Source organism: Neodiprion pinetum, chromosome 6 (genome assembly GCF_021155775.2).
Source record: "Neodiprion pinetum isolate iyNeoPine1 chromosome 6, iyNeoPine1.2, whole genome shotgun sequence".
NCBI classification, from domain to species: Eukaryota; Metazoa; Arthropoda; class Insecta; order Hymenoptera; family Diprionidae; genus Neodiprion; species Neodiprion pinetum.
This window is the reverse complement of record NC_060237.1, coordinates 11,721,248-11,745,847: the sequence shown is the minus strand read 5'-3', so window position 1 is coordinate 11,745,847 and position 24,600 is coordinate 11,721,248. Positions and strand designations below refer to the sequence as shown.

General features: G+C 34.9%; 1 protein-coding gene across 12 annotated transcripts in view; it reads right to left on the bottom strand.

The window, feature by feature from the left end:
* Eph (Eph receptor tyrosine kinase) overlaps positions 1-24,600 on the bottom strand; it is a 167,863-nt gene that overhangs the window by 9,687 nt on the left and 133,576 nt on the right. Inside the window, exons 7-16 of one of the 12 annotated variants that reach the window (XM_069136936.1) lie at positions 23,054-23,318; positions 19,095-19,283; positions 17,066-17,177; positions 16,047-16,117; positions 15,414-15,431; positions 14,780-14,842; positions 13,012-13,191; positions 9,606-10,075; positions 7,990-8,327; positions 1,887-1,949 (exon numbers count right to left, since the gene is read on the bottom strand). In XM_069136936.1, the coding sequence (XP_068993037.1) occupies positions 1,887-1,949; positions 7,990-8,327; positions 9,606-10,075; positions 13,012-13,191; positions 14,780-14,842; positions 15,414-15,431; positions 16,047-16,117; positions 17,066-17,177; positions 19,095-19,283; positions 23,054-23,318 (1,769 nt within the window). Of the gene's footprint in view, positions 1-1,457; positions 6,115-7,989; positions 8,328-9,605; positions 10,076-13,011; positions 13,192-14,779; positions 14,843-15,413; positions 15,432-16,046; positions 16,118-17,065; positions 17,178-19,094; positions 19,284-23,053; positions 23,319-24,600 lie in introns of those variants that run through there. The other 11 variants (XM_046630807.2, XM_069136939.1, XM_069136937.1 and 8 more) reach the window with 11 other exon arrangements.

Below are 24,600 nucleotides of genomic sequence, written 5' to 3'. Positions count from 1 at the left end.
TTACGCATTAACAATCAAACTGAGGAAAAAATAAATCTGCGTTTGTATATAAAATTTGCTTCAATGTTTTTCGGAAATTTTTTATTTTCCAATCGAGTTAATAATAGGGGAAACTTGATCAACTATTTTCTCTAAGTTTGAATATGCTCAACATTTTTCATTTGTTCTATTGTCATTTGATCATTGGATAAAATACATTTCACTTGGTCCATTAGTGCCAGAGTTGAATCTTAAAAAACTTTAACATTGTGACCAATGAAAATAATTTTTAAGCTGCGAATTGCTGTCAATAGAAATTATTATTTCCTTCAACTTTCGCTTGCACTGTTTATCATCTCTTTTTGAACTAGCAAAAATTAGATTTTGGGATTCATATCAAACAAATAATTAACCATAAAAGGTGATAAGACGTAAACGTCACTGTCTAGTGTGCCATATAGTCTAGAATATACAACATCTTAATAATGGAGTATGAGAGATAAAATACAAAGGGTAATTGATATATTTACAGAAGGGTATAACTGGTAAGTAAATTAACTGGTTTGACGAGGTTTTATTTTCAAATACTAAGCAAGACTTGATAATATTGAACTTTTACTTAATTTCGGATTGAATATGGGTTACTATAATACCTATTAATGGGGGGGGGGGGGGAGGGGCATTTTCATAAATTGAAGTGCAAAGTTTTGGATGAGTTAGCGTATGTAACTTTCATTCGGATCTCAACTTTCAATTTTCCATAGTACTTCGCAATTTATGACATATTTAAATTTGAAAATGTGTTTCCTCACTACTTCAATTTGTTTTCGAATAGAGAATTGTGAAACAAATTTACTTTGAACTTTTACATATACGTCAAATTCACTTCACAAGTTTATACTTGTAATTTTTCGAAAGCCTGTGTCTAATGCGAAAACAAATCGAGCTAAGAACCTGAAATCATGTAACGTCGACATTTTATTGACATATAATACAATGAAAAAAAATTGAACGAATCGAAAATTCTACTTTTAAAAGTCCTCTGATTTCGCGAATAATTCTCTATACGTTTTGATATACGTTAAATTTTTTTTTTTTTTACTTCATCATGTCAAAAAGATGTTAACTCGTGTATATTTTTACAATAAAAATGTATTTAGAGAAGTATACCTTTGCCTGAAGGAAGAGAAAAGTTTTTCACCAAGTTGAAACGATAAAAGATTTCGGTGCGATATCGTAAATTAACCAATAGAGCGTTCGCGGAGAAATTTCAGTAAACTGCTTATTGTACACACTGAACCATCTATCATATCATGTACATATTACCAAGTAGATACTTATACAGCAAAGTTGGTAATAAAATAGGTTTTTATAATTGGTATGGTGAGTACCGAATGATATTAAACTTATGATCTATACATCTGTATAATATGTATAATATATCATGAATTTATTAAACAGATCATTATAAAGTCGTGGTATTATAAAAGTAATTAGTACTATAATTAGCATAGGGGTGACATTATTATATACAATATACATCTACGTTCACATGTAATTTTATGTACAGTGCAATATGCGATGAAGCAAGCAGTGCGATACAAACTAAAAAAGGCAAGCATTTTTTTTATCTACATGATACTACGTAGTCAACGTCCTCGTACGAAAACGAAAACAAAAAACGCAGTGGTCCCCGATTCCGTTTATACCATCAAACATTTCCGTGAAATAATTGATGACGTCTTGTTTTTGTTTCGTTAGATGATTAGATACCAAAACACCAATATTACGATGACGGTGATGGAGACCGTTAGCACAATCGAAATATATTTGGCGAGGATTGCGTTTTTTTGTCTTCCTTTCAGCCAGTTGAGAATGTTTTTTTAAGTTTTCTTTAATTATTTTACCTTTTTCTTATATGCACGGTTGATGCGGGCGGTGGTGGGGGTGGAGCGCCCCGTTCCCTGATTCTGACAATTGTTAGCAATTGTTAGTGCAATGGAGGCCACCGTATGGAGTCTTTTTGCTACCAGTGAATGTATTACTTTTATACTTTTGTGTAAACTTGTGGTGTAGCTCGCCAAATTGATCGATAGAGATTCGCAAAAAAAAAAAAAAAACTGCCCGAGCCTCAAATCATTAAACGTGTAATGGTCATCTAAATTAAAATAATCAACACAATTACAAATAATATGCCGAATTAAGTACTCCGCGATAATCCCGTGTGTATGTCAATATTTGTGCTATGCTGTTTTGACGAATGTATAGCTGTTTTATATTTTGTGTTCCTCTATTGTGGTTTATAGGGTACAGGTATGTTGGAATACAGATGTATTTTGAACGCTGCATCGGGGGTTATTACTTTGTATACTGGAAATACACCGCATCTTTTTTTAATACTCTCAGATTCCTATATAAGTAAATTTCAGTTTATCCGCATTGCATAAGCTAGTAAATTGTGCAACAAGCAGGCGAAGTAGGTCTTTTTACGTCGAGCGTCAGTTTGCAATATTAGTCGTAGGCGAGCGCGTGCGCGAGGCAAAAACGAATATTGCAAATACGCGAGGCAAAAAATACTTCGCCCCTACGTTGCACACGATATTTCATGTAACAAGAGTGCGGTTTACACGTTTTACGTGTCCTTTTTAGCTCGTGTCCTGTATGTAAAGTAATCTTTTTTATGACGTTACGAAAAAAAACAGCAGCTGGGTATGTAAATGTACACTTTTACGTCCTTGTGCGTAAATGTGCTCTTTTTTAACGCCGCTTCAAAAAAAAACTTGTAAAGCACACTTTTCCTACATAAAGTGTCGTGTGCGCCATGGAGGCAGACTTTTTCGCCACGCGTGTTTTCAATATCGCCTTCAGCTCACGCATGCGCTCGCCTTCGACTCATACTGCAAACTTACGCTCGGCGTAAAAACATCTACTTTGCCTCCTTGGTGCACAATCTACTACTGTGTGACACAGTATGGGTTTACGCGTTATTTTTTGCCTGCGTTTAGTAGATAAGGTAATCGTTTTAGAGTCAGTACAAGAAAAAGAGCATCGGAGTACGTAGAAGTGCGCTTTTACGTCCTAGTACTTAGAAGTGCGTTTTTTTTTTTTTACCCGTTATAAGAAGCACGCGCACGCGGTTGCCTATGACTAATATTGCAAACTACGCTCGGCGTAAAAAGATCTACTTTGCGTCCTTGGTACATAATCGGCTATTCTTTTTGTAGCAGGTACAAAAAGGACACTTTTAAATACCACGACGTGAAATTGCACTTATATGCATTTCGATGCTCTTTTTTGTACCACCACGAAAACGATTACTTTACATACGGAATGCAGGCACAAAAAGACGAGTAAACCATACTATAGTGATACCCAAATTATATCGAAAAAGGTTCATTATACGTTAATGTTATAAAATTATCTTTGCATTATTGACTATACAAAAATTTTGCAGTATTTTGTATAACGATACACGTATAACACTGTCAATAAATTTATTCGTTTTATTTAGTTCATTATGCACCTGCCCCGACAATCTGTCTCAATGGTGAATATTACGTTATTGTTTGTTTTATGTTTCGATTATTATCTGAGCAAACTATCTCCGTCAAGTTTTACTTTTCTACGCGCTTCATTTGTTCAGTTTTTGTAACGAGTATTTTTGGGTAGACCGTATACTAATAATAATTAATTTGCGGAACGTGTCTTATTTTCATATTTTCCTTAAATGGTGAGTCTCGATAACACAGATTGCCTTGTATTCGTAAGTTATTATAAAACTAATTCTCGCAAGGAGAACTACGCTCTCTCTAAACAGATTACAGTTGATGATAATGATAATAATAATAATAACAATAATAGTATTAATAATAAAAATACTAATATCGCGGATGATGTCAATAATATGATATCCGTAAATTGTAACACTACAGCTTACAATTAAATTACTTCCATATTTCTTGGACCTTGTATAATTTCGTTTTTTCAAGTATAAAAATACTAGTCTAACGACACGACATGTCTTTTGAATATTCATTACTTGGTATTTTAAATTTTCTTTTCATATAAGTGTAATGTCAATAAATAATTATTAAATATTTATATTAAATATCTGAAAGACTATTTTTCGCTAATGAACTATTATTAATGTTATAGGCTATTTTCTTTCGTTGGTCAAATCGTCCTCTACCTTAATATGGTTGAAAACCTGTATGTACTACATATTACCTACTATTCTACAATTCGCTGATGTATCCTATCATATTATATATTATTGTTATTATATGTGTCTCTACTCGACCGGTTTAATTTTATTTTACTACTTAAAAAAGATGTAACTCAATGTGTCATTAAAAACTCGGCAGTGTTGATGCAAAGTATTATATATCGACAAAGTGCAACATTTTTATATAGTATACGTATAAATGATTAATCACATTTTTAAACAAATTCTAATCTATTAGCATTTATAATATGCATCTCCGTTCAATAAAATTGTTTTCACTATTTATCGTAATTTCTTTCTTTTAAATATTATTAATGATCGTGATAATATCGTAAATTTTTTTGTTTTTGATTAATTAACTATGAGATTATATGTTTTTATAGCGATCTGTTTTTACTCTATTTTGTATTATTTCAATTTACTTTTTGTATCTTCTTTCATTTGTTTGTATTGCTATTTTCGATTCCTAGTATTGTCTAGTATAATATAATGAAACGTTTTATTTTTATTTATTTATTTAATTTTTCTTTCCTTAAAGAGTACATCAGTCATGTGGTGATCGTATTGTGAGTTATACGTTGTGCTCTCCTGTATTTTTGTTTTTTACCTATGAATTTATTTATTTATGTGCGGAAGGAACCTGCATTTATGTATGTATGTATAGAAGTTTCATTCAGCTGCGCAGTTGTGCGACAGCAATAACTATTTATGTATGTATGTATATCAGACTTTCAATATGTGGCATAAAACTGATAGTATTGTACATATGGCCTTTCCCTGCTCACGAAAAAATCAGAATAAAATAATCAACCGTTGCATAATATATTATAATATGCCTATATTTATAACACTGACGCGTGCCTATTGCGTTTGCGCCTATTATACACCTATGCGTTTAGATCTATACAAACACCGAACTAAACAGCGAAAAATAAAAGGGGCTCCGTTTCCATTATTTTATTAAAATTCTTTGAATAGCGAAAACTGTTAATGTACGCCGACGATATGGCAGGGCTGGAAGCGAGTAATTCTTTTTGAAAAGTAGAATACAATTTCTAAAACGTGACTTATAACATTTGTCTCCGACTTCTATCAGTTTATAAGAATCATCGCAAACCGCGTGCGTGAGATTCCAAGGATTACTGGTAGCAAAATAATAGCGAACCTGTCAGACAACCAATGCATTTCTAATAATTCAACTTGAGTAACCTTGTAAGTCAGCCAAAGCTTTAAAGTGCGTTGTGAAATTATAGAATCACAAGTGACTATACATTAACCATCTGACAATGAGTCGAATGAGGCAATAGGAAACAGTATCTCGCTACCAACTCTGACTGATCATTAGTATCACGTACTCGCGTAAGATGATGTTAAAAGAATTTAATTATTTGAAAAACAAAGCCCTCGACGTAAGGACTGATCGCATCGTGCTTCGAGTGTTTACTTATTCGACCGCCTGTTTTTGTTTTCAATTTTAATTTTAATTTAATCTCGATGTGGATGCTAGTTTTTAATGTAATCTATTAAAAACGAGACATTATGATATATTCGCGATTGCGGTAGCATTAAACGAAATTATGGTCTAACAAGATGTAGAAGGGTTAGGGAGTTAGATCGGTTAACCAAAGTGGGTGAACGGGACCCAGTTGGGGTAGGTAAGGGGCGGTTGTTGGGGCAGAGCGTGTGTCGCAGCGTGTGTGTGGAAGTGTAGGGTTCTGCCGGCTCCTGGTGGCATTACTGGAACGGCTAGCGGTGGTTGGCCTTGGCCCTGACCTTGGCCTTGACCTTGGCTCGGACCTTGGCCTTGGCCTTGGCTTTGTCGGCCCAAAACGTCTACGAACGGACCCGCAGGGCCCCCCTGACTGCCGTGGCCAGTGACATAGTACGGATTGTGTGCTGGTGGCCGCACGCTGTTGTACCAAAAGACACCAACCAAAACCACATAGAATTAGCCCAAAAAGAAAACTCAAAAAAAAAAAAAAATTTGATTTTTTTTTTTTCACAGAAAGAGAGAAAGTTTCACTATCCTCGTATGTTGTTCATAAGTACTCATAAATGCAAATATATATACATGTATGTATATAATACATATATACATGTACAAGTATGAAATTAGCAAGTAAGTAAAGAAGTAAATTATCGGTATGAAAGGAACGTATATGATGAAAAAAAAAAAAATATTATTCAAACTTTTTCAATACTCCGATAAGTCGTAATCAAAAATAATCTGTATTAAGATGATATATCTATTTTATGCAAGTTATTTAGAAAGTTTTCTGTCTTTCACTTATTTGTTTTTGCCCGTTTCCTTTTTTCTTTCTTCATTTACGAAAATTGCGATTATAGATAGATATCAATGAAACAACACAGCTGCTGCTGCTACATTAAACACAAGAGTATTTCGAATGAAGCTATGAAGCAAAACTTTCGAAGTCTAAACATCTTACTATTATTCCATTTTGTTTTTTTTTTTTTTCAAATAACAAGTTTATTAATGCTTGAAGCGTACACTATGAAGAAAAAATTCACTTGGGAATATAGCGTAGACTTTCGTCCATAAATTAATTTTTCTCGGTTTTAGAATGCCGCAAGTATAAAGTTAAAAATTGTACACATATGGCTACTGTTGAAGTTGAGGATGGAATAGTATCTTCGCGAACATTGAAAGGGATAAAAAAAACTTAAAAAAAAAAAAAAAACATGTATATTAAGACAGCAATCATCTTAGGCCTTACTTTTTGACTGGTGGCATATAACAAAATTTGGCTACTTTTCTGTTTGGAAATTTAACCCCTTAAAATATGATATTTTTTAAACCTCCTTCTTATCCAAACTAATTAGATACAAAAAAATGTCTGATGTAGTTTAGGATTTCAAATGTTCAAGTATTATTTCAGAGTTACAGATTTATAAATCCTTTTTATTTAGTTAAATTATAATTTTGAGGACATTTTACTGATCCTTGAGATAAAAATAAAAAAATAACAGAGTTTGAAAATACCATATTTAAAATAGAAAAACAAGTAAATACGACCTAAAATATTGCTAAGCTGCAATAACGTGAAGATGTGGAATTCAAACTAAATTTGGAAGAAAAATTCGAAATGAAGCAAATGTATAACTGAAAAATGACCAGCAGTAATGAACATAATAATGCTAACAGTGATAATAATTTATGGGTAAAAAACATGTCAGAGCACGTTTTATTTATACAGTGATCGGTGCCTTCATGACGTTGGGCACAAATTTTCCACCAATTTCCAGTAATGCCAATCAGGTGTTGTCAAATCATTCAATCGACACTTACGATAATAATAATAATCATAATAACAATAACAATAATGATATTCAACTGATGAACGACAACATCAAAGCACAATAAAACAGCAAAAATAGAGCAGATCGTGAGTTCGGTTTCGATAAAAAAAAAAAAAAACAATGTCGAGAAAATTAATTTATGGATACGAAAAACTCACGGCATGCGGCATGATGTATATTATTTCATAATATGTATTATACACATGTTAAATGATCAGCGATTACATTAGAAGCTAAGCTTGTTCAATTAGTCAGATTAATACAAGAGTAATATTAATAATTATAATAATAGTAACGATAATATAGTAACGGTGTCAACGATAATGAGAATAATAATAAGAATAGTAATAATTAGATTGCCAAAGAACATGACGCCCCGGCAATTAATTATATCCACACAAATATTATAACTGTGTGTATATATATATATATATATATGTAAATGAATGAAGTAAGCAGATTCTTACCTGTTCTGGGCAATTTTTCGAAGTGTGTCTGGACTCCGTATGAGTTTATCGAGGGTCTGGGTGAGGTTGGCAAACGTAGGCCGGTGGGTGCGTTCTTTTTGCCAGCAGTCGAGCATCAGCTGATAAATGGCTTCGGGACAATCCATTGGGGCTGGCAGTCTGTAGCCCTTTTCGATTGACTTAATTACATCCTGATTCGACCAATTCCAGTACGGTCGCTCTCCATAGGACATTACTTCCCAGCAAACTATACCCATGCTCCAAACATCGGAGGCGCTTGTAAATTTTCTAAATGCAATCGCCTCTGGCGCTGTCCATCGGACAGGGATTTTACCACCCTGAAAAAATATTAGCAAATCCATTTATAGAACCTATTCTTCCTGGGAGGCACACTTGCCAGAGACTTAATTATATTCGACATGGTTCTTCACGCTTTTGGGACATTACAAACCATGCTACATGGTGAAAATCTAGAAGCCGAACAGTTGTTACTCATCATTACTCCCCGACTTTGATCTGAGCTGCTACAGAAAAAATGTAAAAAAAAAAACACATATTTTCGGTCATATTTCGGTTATACAGTTTTTCGTTACTAGACTGTCAACTTGAAAGAATAATGGAGCATTTTGTTTTCAGGAACTTTGTACGACTTGATTCGCATATGTCATCAAAATTAGTTTTGTGCCGAATGAACTGTACAAGTCAAATATTATTGACCGGTTGATAGTACAATTTTGTCTTGTTGCGGAAAATTTATCCAATATCGAAAGGCTTGGTAAAAAACGTACAATTGATATTTTCTATGATAATCAGAAAATTCGACACTGAGATTTGATAAAAGTGTGTGACAAGAATGAAGTCAATTGAATAAACAGATTTATTTTACCTCGTTGTTTTTGAATTTTGAAATCAGTAATGACTCATAAGTACTATCATTTGGCAATGTGACTTTTGTATCTATAAGAAAACCAATGTCAAACTCAGAATTCTTTGATTGAACAAATAATCAATTTGAATCTCCAAATTTCATTTAAACCAAGGACTTGACCGTGATCCAAAACAATCTCACATTGTGCATGTTTGTCAGTTTCATGGTTGAAAAGACTAATCATGTTGTTCCATTGTTTTGTGAGGACGTAACGAAACAAAACTCGTCGCGTGTGCAATTGTTTGATCTAGATTGATGCATTCCGGAAGCTTTACAGCTGAGTAATCTTGAACGCTCTTTTGATATTAACCCTTAGCGGCCACATGGAGTAACTCATTACCCCACGCTGAAAAACCTAATTTTACAAGACATATGGGTGTTTTAAGACTTCTGACCGATTGTTTCATGTTTGTCGAAGAGTTCTTCAACATTTCTAATGATTTTTATCACACCTGTCTACTACCAGCAGATGTCGTAAACTTGTATCAATTTCAAAGGTTTTAGACCTCTAATTTCACTTTTTCTGAGCCTGGGGTAACTGGTTACCCCGTGTGGCCGCTAAGGGTTAATTAATATCCGTGACGCGTGTAGAATAGCTATTTTTCAAACGGAGCATATCGAATGGGTGACTATCCAATGATTTTGCAGGAATGCGTCGTAATAATTTGTAAAGACACGATGAACTCACCCTAGTCGTGTAAGCACCTTCGGTGGCACTTTCGATTTCACGACTCAATCCGAAGTCTGCGATTTTGCAAACGAGAGCCGCGTTGACGAGGACGTTCCTAGCTGCAAGGTCTCGATGGACGTAATTCATTTCTGCAAGATACTGCATGCCGCTCGCAATGCCGCGAAGCATACCGACTAGCTGAAGAACTTGAAACTTTCCGTCGTTCGCCCTCAGGAATGTATCTAGACTTCCGTTTTCCATGAATTCAGTGATTATCATAACTGGATTACTCTTCGTGACTACACCCTGGAGGAATATCACATTTGGATGCTCGAACTGTCCCATTATCGAAGCTTCTGTCAGGAAATCATTTCTCGCTTTGTCCGCCGATCCTGGCTTAAGCGTCTTTATGGCTACGTCAATCTCCGATCGACCGTCGGGCGGCAATTTCAACTTGCCTCGGCAAACGTCTCCGAATTCTCCCCCACCTTGACAAGCGAAAATCATTAAATTGTGAATGCTAATTATCTGAACAAACTGGAAAAATACAATATCTAAGTCTAACAAAACAAAATGTAATATTGAATTATTAAGGGCGATCAGTGAGACATGAGTTTACTCTAGAAACGATTCAGCATTCACATATCTGTCTTTTAAACAATTATCTATTGACGGATTTTCAAACATTTAGGTCATTTTTCAACCGACTAGCGTGAAAGCCTTGAATACCTAGTAAACAAAAGTACGATTTGGAAGAACCAAAACTCAATACTTCCGAAACAACCACGAATATTTAAACTAATCGAAGTAATCAAACAAAATATTCTTTTTCAATTTCAAACGTTGCATGCTAGGTCGTCGTGGCCTGCGGGAGACTATTTTCTGTTCAAATTATACGAAATCTCATTAAAATCGTTCTTTGTAATCGTTTTACCCTACACGAGTAAATGATTATAGTGTACTACAGATTTCAACAATGTACTGCGAAGTTCAGAATATGTCGTAAGAATAAAGTATCGTCTTACAACGAGTGAGTGGTAAACAATATTGCGGATTTTATTCTGACCCGAATATTTCCGCGTCTTGTGCGCAACTCTTCTTGAGCAAAGTAATGAAGACAGCGAAGAAGAAGGCAAGTCGTAAAGTACGTACAATAAACTCGTTTTAAAAACTCATTATAAAATAACCTGCAAACTTTTATATACCTATTGGTATTTGTTACATAAAAACTTCACCAACTTGAATACCAAGGCACGACAAAAGTTGGAGTGGAAAAGGGGATGTGAGGTTAAAATAAATATTAACTTTGTATAAACTATAAGCCTGTAGGCTAGCATGCTACAGACGGGTTTTTTGTATCGTACATTATTCGTTATATTGTTGGAAATATTTTTCTCAAGCTTCAAAGTTTTAATTTCCAAATAAACACATGTTTATACTTGTGACGTAATAATATAAAGGCCATAGGGGGATAAGCAGGGTAAAAATGCCTTTTGTGAATATCTTAATGATATTCCATGCATACGTAGGTACTATCGAAATTTCAGACTTTGATCTAATTGTAAGTGAGTTTTAGGAAAAAATTAAAATGAGTAAAAATTGGAAAATAACTTTTTTTACAGAATTGAATGGACTGATTTGTTTGAAAATTAATTATGTTATAAAGGCTATTGAGAGCTTTCATAGACACCATGGACCGATTTTTAGCTTAATAAATTCATGATCATAAAAATCATTTTCTCTTAATTTTTCAATTTTTACTATGATACCTTACGAGCAAAATTATGAATCTATCATTTCTGCATTTTTCATAAGTTCTGTAATGATTCAGATTTTTTTCAAAATTTACGTAACGGTACGCCACAGTTAAAAAAAAAAATAAAAACCATTTGTCTTCCCGAAAAACCGAGTTTCCCAACAAGTTCTAATCAAATTACTGCAAATTATATTCTTATTATTATATAAATAATACACTTGAATAAGAGGTAATAAACAAAAAAAATGTCTACCCACAACAAAATATGATCCTCGTTAAAAATTAATAGCAATATGATTTTTCTTATAATAGTTTTCGTCATTTATTTTGAAACAAATGGCGCATTAAAATGGGTATTTCGTAATATAGCTTATAGATGGCACTTCGAAAATCACTAAAAATCTCTAAGCTTCATAATTTTGAGATTATTGTGTAAAAAAGTACAGAACACAGTACTATTGTTACTAACTAACTGTTTCCATTTATGAATATTCTATAATATTGTCTTTAATTACGTCTTTGGTAAAATCTCAAAATATTAAGTTTTCCATTTGTGACCAATTCACAAAAAAATACAAAAGAGATTTTTATTGGTGATATCATATGTGGATTCTGTCGTATCTTAAAATATAAAAAAAGAAAAATTGATCAACAGAATAGTAATAAATGTGAAGGCGAACCATCAGAAAAACTTCTTGAAGAAGATTTAGAAAAATCCGACTCAACCTTATCACAGTTATCTTTATTGCAGTCAAGTAGGGGCGATCCATTATTTGTTTCAAACATTAAGCACGATGACGTAGAATACGTCAATGTTCCGATTCAAAAAACTGTTTGTGGATAGAACATTTTTTTGTTTATTGACTCCAATTTAAATGATTTATTTCAGTGTATTATTCATATAATAATAAGAGTATAATTTGCAATAATTCGGTTAGAACTTATGGGGAAGTTCGGTTTTCCGAGAAGAGAAATGATTTTTATTTATTTATTTTTTCAACTATGGCGTATCGTTACGTGAATTTTGAAAAAAATATAAATTATTACATAACTTATAAAAAATGTAGAAATGATAGATTCCCAATTTTGCACTAAGGGTAACACAGTAAGAATTGAATAATTAAGAGAAATTAATATTCTTGATCATGAATTTATTAAGCTAACATTCGGTCCACGGTGTCTATGAAAGCTCTGAATCACCTTTATAGCATATTAAATTATTAAACAAATCGGTCCACTCAATCCTGAAAAAAAATTATTCTCCATTCTTGACTTATTTTAACCTTTCTCAAAAACTGACTCAGATTAAAGTCTGAAAGTTTCAGGATCTTAATATTTCGATAGTGCCTACGTGTCCCTAGAATATCATTAAAATATTCACAAAAGGCATTTTCACCCTGCTTGGTATCGTTCGCTAGGGCTGAGCGAAGAATTTGAATTTATGAAAAAAATCGAGTAACTCGAGAACTAGAATGTTAATTGAACTAATCTAATAATTCTGCGAACCATAGTTCGTACTATTCAAAGTATTCAAATGCTCGACTATTAGACTCGATTCAAACGCCTCTGATGTAAGTTAAACGTATTTTACTCTACTGAATAGCATGCGCGCAGAAATAACGCCGGTGGGTTTCTGTAAGGAAAATCTCATATTTGAATATAACTCACCAATTATAGCCTCAATGGTGATGTACCCGGCGTCAATTTCACGGGCGAATTCCCTGACAGCCTGATTCGGGTCCTCGTAGGTATGAGGATCGACGTAGCTCCGGGCCCCGCCACCACCCCCGGTACCGCCGCCGGCTGCCGTTGCAACTCCCACTGCAGGCGTGAACAGCGGGGTGGTCACTGTAACGTCACGAAAACAGAGTTCATTATATTAACAAATGGGCCGGTGAGAAAATTTTGACGCAATTTCGATTATCGCGCGAAATAATTACGTACGTGAGAAATAATTGTTAACCGATATTGTATACGTATGTTACACTCTTCCGTACAGTACGAGTACAATGCCCACGTTTGTAAAAAATTAAATAAATTTCAAATGATCCCGAGGTAGAAATGATTTGCGAAAAAAAATAATTAAAAAAAAATAATAATTGCCGCGAATAACATTCTAAATATAATACAATAAATAGCAATAATAATAACTACAATAACAACTGCAGCCAAAAGCCAAACACCTTTGATTTTTTCCATTACGGCATATACGTTCGACCCAAATACAATTTGATATAGTTGAACACAAGGTTCATGTCGCTTCCAGAGTCAAAATATATGTATAAGATATGTACAGTCAATTCATGCCAACATAGTTAAACCTGGTTTCAAATAGGTACCCTTTTCTTACAACTCCGTATAATTTTTGCCGTTACAAATAGACATTATTTCCCTTTATGGTATCTTGCCAATTATTATTATCATTATTATTATTATTACTACTACTACTACTACTGTCATTATTATTATTATTATCATACTATCCAGTTTGCGATAGAAATGCATTTCATTACCCGATAATGATCTCCTGTTTCATGTAATACGTTTAAATGCAAATTCCAAATTTACATCAGTTGCATTTATTTTGCTAGTGAAATATTTCCGATTATTTGTATCGTCTGCTATTTTTTCCAACACAAAAAAGCTAATCTATAGATCGTACAAAATCGCAACGACGCGCGACGGCGGAGTTGTAACCGAAATAAATATTCATCTTGAAGAGTAAAACTAGGATACACATGTAGACACGTACGAGTAATCTTATAGATTCTATATTTTCGTTATAGATGAAATCACAGTTAAACTATTTTTATTTTCAGCCGACGTTTTGTTGGCTGTGAGAAAATTGTTTCGTAACTCGTAATTTTTGGACATTGTACCAAGTAGAGCCAGAATAAGATTACAAGTGCGTCAATGGCGGCCATATCGGTTTTGTTCTAGCAAATTATTGTCTCCGGTGGCCACATATTATACAATATTTTCTTCATAACTCGATCCAAGTTATACGGTATTTGACACCAAGCTATCTATACGAAATTGAGAATCGCGTTTATGTAACAGGGAAGAAAATCCTTTATTAATTCAATTTCGATTAATCATATTGTTTGATTCATTCGTATGTGTATACTTGTGTTGTGCCAAGATCTGTATAACGGCTTAACCGTACTTAATATATATGTATAGATAGAATACGAGTCATGCGTATGCTAATAATACAGAAAATTCTACAAAATTATAGTGTTCTACTAGGTGAATCGAGAGTAACTACATGTCTACAAGCGTAACGGATCGTTTCGATTAAACATGTATGTAACGTCTATCATCATAATTGAACCAAAGAATCAGTAGGTTGAAATTCGTTACCTCTAAAAAAAAAGAAAGAAGAAGTAAAAGAACCAGTGTCAATCATCCGATCTCAAATTTTGACTAAACTTACGCGAAGACTTGCTCTTGTTGGTGTGGGTTGTCACAATCGGTGAACTGTCCATTTTGCAGTGCACTGTGAACAACACAACAACCAACAAAAATTGACGAACGAAAAACAGTAAAAAAAAAAAAGTGTGTGAAAAGAATACATTTACATTGCATTTTTAAAGATTTTTTTATTTTAATTTTTTTTTTTCTAATAAGAGCGACATAAATGACGTGAATTTGTTACAGAATGAATCATGTTTAGATTTTGTGAGTAAAAATTAAAATATCATAGTGTGTTTGAGGAAAAATGCGAATGTCTATGAGAAAATTAACTGTTCCGAAAGTGCAGGAATGAATGAATAAAAATAAACGATAAAAAAAAACATCGATCCCAACAAACTTTCGCAAGGCAATAAATACATTATGATAATATATATGCATGATAGTAGGCGTAAGTTGCATGCGCGTGTGCATCATTAGTAATGAAAACAGAAACATTCAAGAATAGTTTGTGCAAAACAGGCGATGCGTAATAGAGTTGCATTATAGAAACGTTCCACACACATTTCATCACAAATATTTATATACGGAAAAACCGAATATAGACTTTCAAGAAAAGAAAATTTAAAAAAATTTAGTTAGGTGTAGAGACTTACTGTAGGTCACAACTAGTCCTGGTGATTGTGTTTTGTTTCAAGGTTTTCAGGGTTTCAGAGCAGGTTCAAGTATTAGGGGGACACATGAAAAGAAAGAATCGAAGTATCTGGTTAGAAACGATATGGCCAAATTGGTGAATTTTGATGATCGATTGTGAAAAACAGATGATAATTGAAAACAGAAAAACGGTCCGTTAAAACATAATAAAATGAGCAAACAAATTACGAAAACCATAAAAACGCGTTAATAAAACATAAGATGTAAATAAATAAACCAGTTGTATACATATATATATTTATGGGTATAAATATACATAAATAATCAAAACAACGACTTGATGAAATCCTAATCGAAAATTTTGCCGATGATATGCAGAAGAATTTCAAATAATTTACTTTCCTGTTCTGCTTGGTACTATAAAGGGTATATTTTGTAAAGCGTGAGAGGGTGGGTGGGGGGGGTTACGGGGTCCGGTACAACAACAGGGGGTATAATTGAATATTAGTCACAAGACATGACAGGGCGCAGTGAAACAGGTATGAAGATACAAGGGTAATAAATAATCAGCGTAAAAGTGATAATATTTAGATAATATGCTAAAAAAAGCTGAAATATTTTCGTGGATTACGTACCTTCTCCGTTTCTGTATTCGAGGGTGTCGCAATCGCTCGGCTGCTTTTTGTTACACTCATCAGAGGCCCTGCTGCAGCAAAATTGCACTGAATTAATTATTTTCCTGTGTAATATCGCTCAAATAATAAGTAACAGGGAATTCACAGGCCCTCAGGCGGTTGGGTACTTAAGTTCGTTTAAAAAAAAAATGCGATCCACAGAGATCAATTACTTCCCGGGAGAGAGGATCCGGACGAGAAATTTGTACTCAGCGTTGATTCAGCTCGAACGAATTTAACCAGACTTAAACGTCTATTGATTTAATCAGAGAAGGGCTACCAATCCCGGTTACCCTTCCTCAATGCTACCGGTTTTCGGTAACGAGAACAATTTCATTCCCCCCTCTTTAATTAATCCAACTTTATACCGAGTGCAGCATATAATGCGGATATTTTAATGATGACTCGGTAATTGTGCGATATGGTATTCAACTCAGTTCTTACCGTAAGCCAGACATCAAACTAGTCTGAAAAGCACATTAATTGATCAAAGCGAATCAGAAGGAAGCCACGAATGCGAACGATGCGAAGAAAATTGAAAAACGTTCCAATGATAAAAATAAGCCGTGTCGTAGGTAATTTGAGAAAATGAATTCAGGTTATATTCGATTACTTTTGCAAAAATAGGATACAATTTTTAATAGTCATTATATATTAGCCGAGACGTTTTGTTTCGAGTAGTTGAGAGCTGCAGCGCAGGAGAAAAAGCAGAGATATCGTTACTAATTGTTTTCCAGTGAATCAATTCTTTAAGAGTAAATTTCGAAATTCGATACGAGTTCAACTAATATCGGGTGAAAATTTAAAAATTTACAAAATAGTAATTAGAAAGCGACGAAGTTTCTTGCTAATCCCCAGCAACGAACTTTAATTCCATTTGTTTCGAATCGTGCTGAAGTTTCTTCCATCTGTTCAACACGTCGCACACGTCACGCGCAATTACTAAGATAAAAGCGTGAAGAAATTTGATTGATGATTACCTTCGCAAGAACAGCACCGTCATAATGATAATGATGACGAGGAGAACGACGACGGCGACGATCGCGCCAGCGATGATCCTGACCTGCATGTTGTCGTCGTCACCGACGTAATCTGTGAAAAATAAGGGGCGTAAAGGAGTGACGAGGCAGAAAACTAGGCCGGGAACACCTCTCGGCATTAGCAAATCGCTTCAGAGTTCATGTATCCGGTATATCTCATCCCCGACGAAACTAACGCAAGTAGATGTTCTTCCCCCGTTTACCCAATGCCTATACGCTCCCCCTCGACCGACTCAAATAAATCACCCTGATTACCGTTTCTCAAGTTTAGAGACTCGTGAACGGAGACGTGAAATCGATTTTATTCCAAGCGGTAGATTGTTTCTGAAGAGTTATCACAATTCCAGCAAGTAGAGATATACGGTTTAATCAAAAGGGAAGTCGTAGAGGAGTTTGAGATAATCGTAATTTGTTCGGTGAATGGAGTTCTCTTAATTTCTATGTATTGTTCGTAACTTTAAAGCTTTATTCGTCGAATTATCAGCGAACAGTATTTTTTCTCAATCGTTTAAAATAATTCTCGGTTGATAAAATCGATCTTTAGAAATGTAATAATTGACCTTGAGAGTCTGTGGCAAAACTAGAGTTACAAAATTTCTCTGTGAAGACAAATTTCCATTCGCCGACCATAAAAAAAAATATTATCACCGAAATATCTGTACTTCTTTTATACACAAACATGACAACTGAATACTTGGCGTACGGCATGAAATAGGCTGATTGTACTTAGGTTCGATGATACAGTCAAGTACAGTATAGTTATGCGATCAACCGAGCGAAACGGCGAGCGAACGTTTTCGCATTCTTATAATTAAAGTCTGCGAGCCTATCTGGTTACACGGATTTCCGATTTATTATACATCGAGTATTCTGTAATACTTTGTGGTCAGCCGACGAAAATTCCAACGAAAGTATAATGATAATACATTGTTACAGAATCGGAAAAATATTTCGGTGAAACTAATTAAATAAAAGACATTGTGAAATGTATTAAACGATTAAACGTCCAGCGATAAGGTATTTTTCATGAAAATTTTACACCGGAATAATTTTTCTTCACGTGTAGTTTGTAACTCGAAATTTATGGCACGTAATACTTATATAACATAGCCTATATGTTATACTATCCGTTCTAATCTAAATAGTGTCACGTTGAACGTTTCCGATGTATTTAATTGTTTCGATTTTATTGAGGATACCTATTTCCAAGTGTAACAGGAATTAGAAAAAAATAAATACAACTGTAAATCGATAACAATTGTTTTCGCGGAGTCAACTACCACCTAAATTTGAAACGACATAAATTTTTGACTATACCGGTGTAAAGTTACATAAAAACTATACTAGGCCGTAAAAATCATTGACAATAAAAGGAGTTTTACGCGTGACGCACCGTGTTTTCTTAATTATTCGGGGAAATTCTGGCGTGTATACGTACGGTAAGTTTTACGGAGATGAGCGAGGTATTGAATATAAACATTTCCACTAGACAACGTTCTTTAATAAATACAACTACCTATTGCAACACAGTATTTCGATGAGTTATTCCTAAGTAGGAAAACAGTTTTACATAGAAAAAAAAAATGAAATTATTTCAAAATACTTGGCTATGTTTGAAGGGTGCAAACATGGGATAACAAACTTGTTTTAGTAAAACTTTGCGTAAAAACAAAAATTAGGGCGTGACTGTGAATTTTTAAATTCCTGTGAAGACGATTGCTATTGTGATATCCGTATATGCAGAAAAATACTGCGACAATTTTTGAAATATTAAATTGAATAATAATTATGAATATTTAAAGTTAAACACGCTTTTCATTTTTCAAGAATGTATATATTTTGGTCTCGTTTCTATGTATACCATGATAATCGTGTGGATGCAACACAGCGAGAGAAATTATTCGTGTCGTAGGTATGATTTCATTAACATTATAGTTTAACAATAAATTTGAGCGTGATCGAAACTTACCGAGCCCCAGCGCGTGAGGTGTTTTTTTAAAGACAACCGGAGTGTATTCGCCCCATCCTCTGGTAGTCTTGGCTCGCACCTGAATCGCGTAATCCGTAGCCGGCTTCAGACCTTTGAACGTTGCCGCCAGATCCGAAGTTTGTACGATGGTGGCGTTTGTGGCTTCATCAAAACGTGGATAGCAACGTACTGCAAAATCGATTAATCGTATTTCTTGGGTAGGGCTTGTTCCACACCAAATCGACAATTCTTTTCAAATACCCATAACTTTTTCAAAAATGGACTGAACGCCACGTTTTTTTTTTTTTTTTTTTAATTTTTTGTTTTCAGATGCAATTTTCAGAACAAGAATACAAAAAAAAAATTTCATAGTCAAGCTCTATGAAATTTTTCAGTTTTTGAGAAAAATCATCAATTTTTTAAAGTACGCCATTGTTAATTTTTTTTCCGACTAATTCGATAATTTTTTCCCAATTAATCGATTATGATCGATTATTATTCAAACTCGATTAATCGACCGACTAGATTATTTTTCGTCACAATCGGTTTTTGTTTTTTACTACCACGAACGACGCGATACAATATCAATTTATGCGACTCAAGTTTCAATTATGGGTGCGGGTCAAAACTCAGAAGGGTCAATATTTCGAATGGCCGATATATCGAAATTTCAAACATGTGAAAATAAAAGAACGAAAAATGAATTGTTCGGAAATCAAGATTATTTTATTTTCACATGTTTGAAATTTCGATATATCGGTCAGTCAAAATATTTACCCGTCCAAGCTTTGACCCTCAATCGTCATAGATACATGTACATGCACACTGCTTGTTTGTTGATAAATGTTAAAAATATTTTATGTTAAGTTTATCTTAAATTTGGTTTGTCTTTATGTCGGTTCTGCTACCAGTATAAAGTATAAATATATCTGAATCCTGGTTACTAATAAATGCAATGTAATCCAACATAATGTTTATTCTATACCCTTAAATACGATTTTCAATGGTTCCAATCGTTACACCCTGCGTAATATCTGTAGATTTTTAAATTCTACATCTAGAATGTCGCAATTTTTTCGACGAATTCGGTAAAAAATATTTGTAATCATTTTCAAACCCCGAACTAAAGAAGTTGCAGATTCGTTTTCAATTGGACGTAATTTCAACAGCTGCTCAGCAATGTATTAAGAAATTTGTCTCTTCAGAGCACAGTTATAGAATATTTGTTTACATTTTATATTCTAACTTTTAATGAAAAGCCGCGTAAGACGGACAAGGCCGACGGCTGCTAAGCAATATTTGCTTTGTATTGGCACTTGCCTTGGGCTTTCGGGAAATCTTTTTCCAGTGCTTAATCATATTGAGAACTTTTCTGAAAGCTACTTATTTTTCATGTCGATCGCGGATAAATCTAACTTGAATTACTGAAGACGTTCATCATCGTCTGCTCATCGAGTAAGAAACACGGCGGATGGAAATCGATACCTCGTCGTTTCAACAAGACAAATGCAGACAGCAAACGTTCATAATGGCCGATAAAATAACAATGGATTTACGAAGGGTGTTTCGCTTCATTTCATTTTTGCAATTTGTTGTATAGTGTACGGTATATATATTGTATATGTAAAAAAATTAATATCTCCGTTAAATTGTCACCTACAGTGTGGCGGAAACATTTAAAAAAAGACACAAACCAAAAGCTATTTGTGAGCTAATTCTTCATGTAACAAATCGCAGCTCCTCGGTAAATCGGTTTAGTGAACTTCCCAATGTGCATTATGGGACAATATTTATGCGCTGGAATAACATAGTGCGAGATACGATTTGTTTAACGGTATTACATCTTCAACGTGGTGATAAATCACTAGATGCGTCGTGGAGTTCAAGCCTGCGTAGAACGGTTGTGTTTAATAAAATCATCAACAGTAAGAAACAAAAAAAATAAAATACAAAAAATAAAAGAAAACTTATCGTACCGTTCTCGGAAGTGTCCATCAATTTAGACGGGTACGGAGAGTTAGAAAAGAATCGAGGATGCACGTACACGAATCTAATAAGTTTCCAGTCTCACCTTTGACTTCGTGATACTAGCTCTATCCTACGCATATTCGTGCAGCCCGATGTGATACCTAGCGAAAGGTGTTTGGTGTAATGTACGTATAGAAAGATACGAATACCCTGTGGTCTAACTAACACAACAGAGAGAGGAAGTGTGAGAAAAGTTATGCTTGATTATCGGTAACTATTTTCCGATCCCTTTTCTCTTCCTTCTTGACTTTCTCTTATTTTTCTATTTTCTTTTCCTGTATTGTTCGCGAACGCCTGATAAGTATATTGTCCGTGCGCGTCAATCTTATAAGGACAGACTTCGTTCTTTCAAATCGCTTCAAATCATACCTAATTGTAAGTGAGCTTTAATACTGTATTGTGTGATAAGAAAGAAAACTCGGGCTTTTCGAGCCGAGCTTAAATTTGCAATGTGATTTGTTGTGCGTCAGCACACGATTTAGATACCAACGTGCATTCAAACTTTTTATGACCCTAGCCAAGTTTAGCGACAGTACCGCACTGTCCGGCAACTGTGACCAGCACCCATCTGGCAAGCCAATATATTCAGTCGGGACTCACCAATGTAACGATAATAGTACATTACGATACGAGTGCACTAAGTACAAAAATCGAGTGCGAGGATCACATACGCGCACGCGTATCGAATACTATTTATTGCAACACCTGTAACGGGAAATTCGACTCGATAAAATTGAAACTGCGATAGTCTAACCTGAACGAAGGTCGTTGCTGCAACACAGCGGACGCGATCGTAATCACGACTCATCACATCCGATAGCGTTGGTTTATCTCCGAAAGCTGTATCGTAATGCACATTACCTAACTGTTTTCAACATTACCTAACGCTTCTTGGAGTGTAGGGGGATCGGGCGCTTCGCGCATACTTTTACGGTGCGCAAAGTCTAACTTCCCATGTAGATGTTACAAAAATACCTTTATATGACGCGAGTATGTTTTACACGTTTTATCACGCGGGTTTTCCGTAAACGAAATGCCCGTCTCCATGACCGCAGAGTGAGTCTGCGAATGCGCATGCGCGGAGTAAAGGCCACTTTTAACTCCAATAGTTGTTAGTCGTAGGTGAGCACACACTGGAGGCGAAGGCGAATATGCTTGTGCGAGCCGAAGACGAATACGGAATATTGCAAATATGCGTTGCGAAAAGACCGTTGCCTCCTTGTTGCACACGATTCTTTATATAACAAAAGTGTGTCACGAGAAGACCACTTTTAATTCTTAGTAGTTAAAAGTGATCTTTTCCGTACTCCGCGTATACGCATTTGCAGACTCACTTTACCGTCATCGAAACGGGTACTTTGTGAACAGAAAACACGCATGAAAAATCGCGTAAAACTTGCTCGCGTTGTATAAATCACTCTGCTCTCTTTACAATTTAGTCATCTGTTTTTTTTTCTTGCCTGTTTTTCGCATCGAATACAGGTAGGACGGGTACTGTATATTATGCTCCTCTAGCACGTGAATATAATATTTCCCGTAAAAGTCATCAATCCTGCAGCGCTTGCTAGTCCAAGGATGAAATTGATCAGAGGTTGTTTCTAATAATAGATTTTAATTAATAATAAATTATCCACTTGGCAACTCTACTTGAAGAATGTCTACACTCCATATATAAACTACACCATCAAGTTCAATTTAAAAGAAACCCGCTAATTGCGACGCACGTGTCATACTCCATGGTTATCGATTTTTCGACTAACGGTTAATCACTCGAAGAAGTAATTTGGTTCGATTGACCGCGCTTTTGCAACTTGGAAACATTATTACGTGTGTTTATTTCGTTATTTTTTTTATCATTGGATTTATTTGTTGATTCTGAATGTGAAAATCGGACGAAGAGAAGTGTAAAGTAAAAATTGAATGTAACTCACCTTCGTATCGTTCCACCAAATCACTGTCACCACCGATCTCGGTGATAGGAGCGTCCCAGCTTATGCTCAGCTCGGTACTTTTTACGCTGGTGAACCTTACGTTGCTGACTAGGCTCGGGACGCTCGCCTCCGTGGTAACGGTTATGTCGACGTAGTCCGGCGTGCCGGCCAAGGGGGAAACACCGTTCTCGGCGAATACTTGAAACCGGTAGGTTGTCACTGCGTTCAATCCAGTGATCGTCACTTTCGTGTCGTTGAATATCTCCTGTAACAATAAGCACGGTGTGCGATTATTCTCCCCATTCGACCAACTATTTTAATTTATTCTTATATTATCGTAATCATCAACATGGTTTTCTCCCATTATGCATTCGTTTATTCAAAAGGTTTAACACTCATTAGCGTTCGAAAAAAGAGTGGAGGCAGTGCGATTGGTGAAGAAGACAAAAACTCTTTATTTGCATGAATAAATAGTGTATTACTTGAAGAACATGTTCACAAAGTTCACATTTCTGAATTCGCGAAATTGACGACATCAGAGCCGGTTCGGTGGGACAAAGTTTTGCCCAACGAGTAAGGTCATTTTTTGAATTTTGCTTCATTATTTTGAAGAAGTAAAACTCACTATTCGGAGTTTTGGAGATGTGATATTAAATTCGGTTTCAGCCAACTAAGAAACTTTTTGTAGACTAAAATGAAGGAATTAAAATTGTTCATAATTAACCATAATTTTCTAGATCACCAATTGCCTTACCCGGACAGATAATTTGTATATTCTCGTCAAGGATAGAGTACACAGAGTGCGTCGCTCAATTTTCGAGAATCGTTGAAACAACCCTTCGAGTATTCTAAATTACTCTGATTCTTTCAATTTGAATCTACAGACGGGAGAAAATTTGTTAGTTTTGGAATTTGAATTTCATAAAATTAGTATTTCGGGGAGATCATGTTATGTTCCCTTTAATTATTACGAAAGCTGATTGGATATTCATGAATGCAATGGTGGGACTGTAACGTTTAGAGGACAGGAAAATTTCTTTGAAATAAACGGTCGGTTGAATATTTTGAAATAGGAGATGTCGCCGGTATTCAGCTTTGTTGCTACGAAGAGTGCTAAAAAAAAACCAATATTTGGAAATTCACCGGATCCGGTCGTCGACTGAACGCGGGGACTGAAATTGCGAGGTAGACCACTAATCGACCAATGGCGGCCATTAGCCCCCGCTACACTTTCCCCTCGTCATTACGATGGATTTGTTTTCCGAGTATAACAGCGTGATAATGAACTTTTATACCTTTTTACTGCCGAGAAGGGTAAAAGGTACTAGTATTTCCAATTTTGAAATAGCTGCAAGACTATTATTGAAAGAAAGAATTTTTATATAATACGCCGGCCGTACACACCTGTGTTGAAGCCGAGAATACCATGATAAAATTAATACCGGGAGAGATGAACTTGTTTCTACAATATCTAGTTGATATGTTTGTTTGTTTGGGTTTTTTTTTATATTTTTTTTTTTTTTTTGGAAGTTGCTATATTTTAGGTA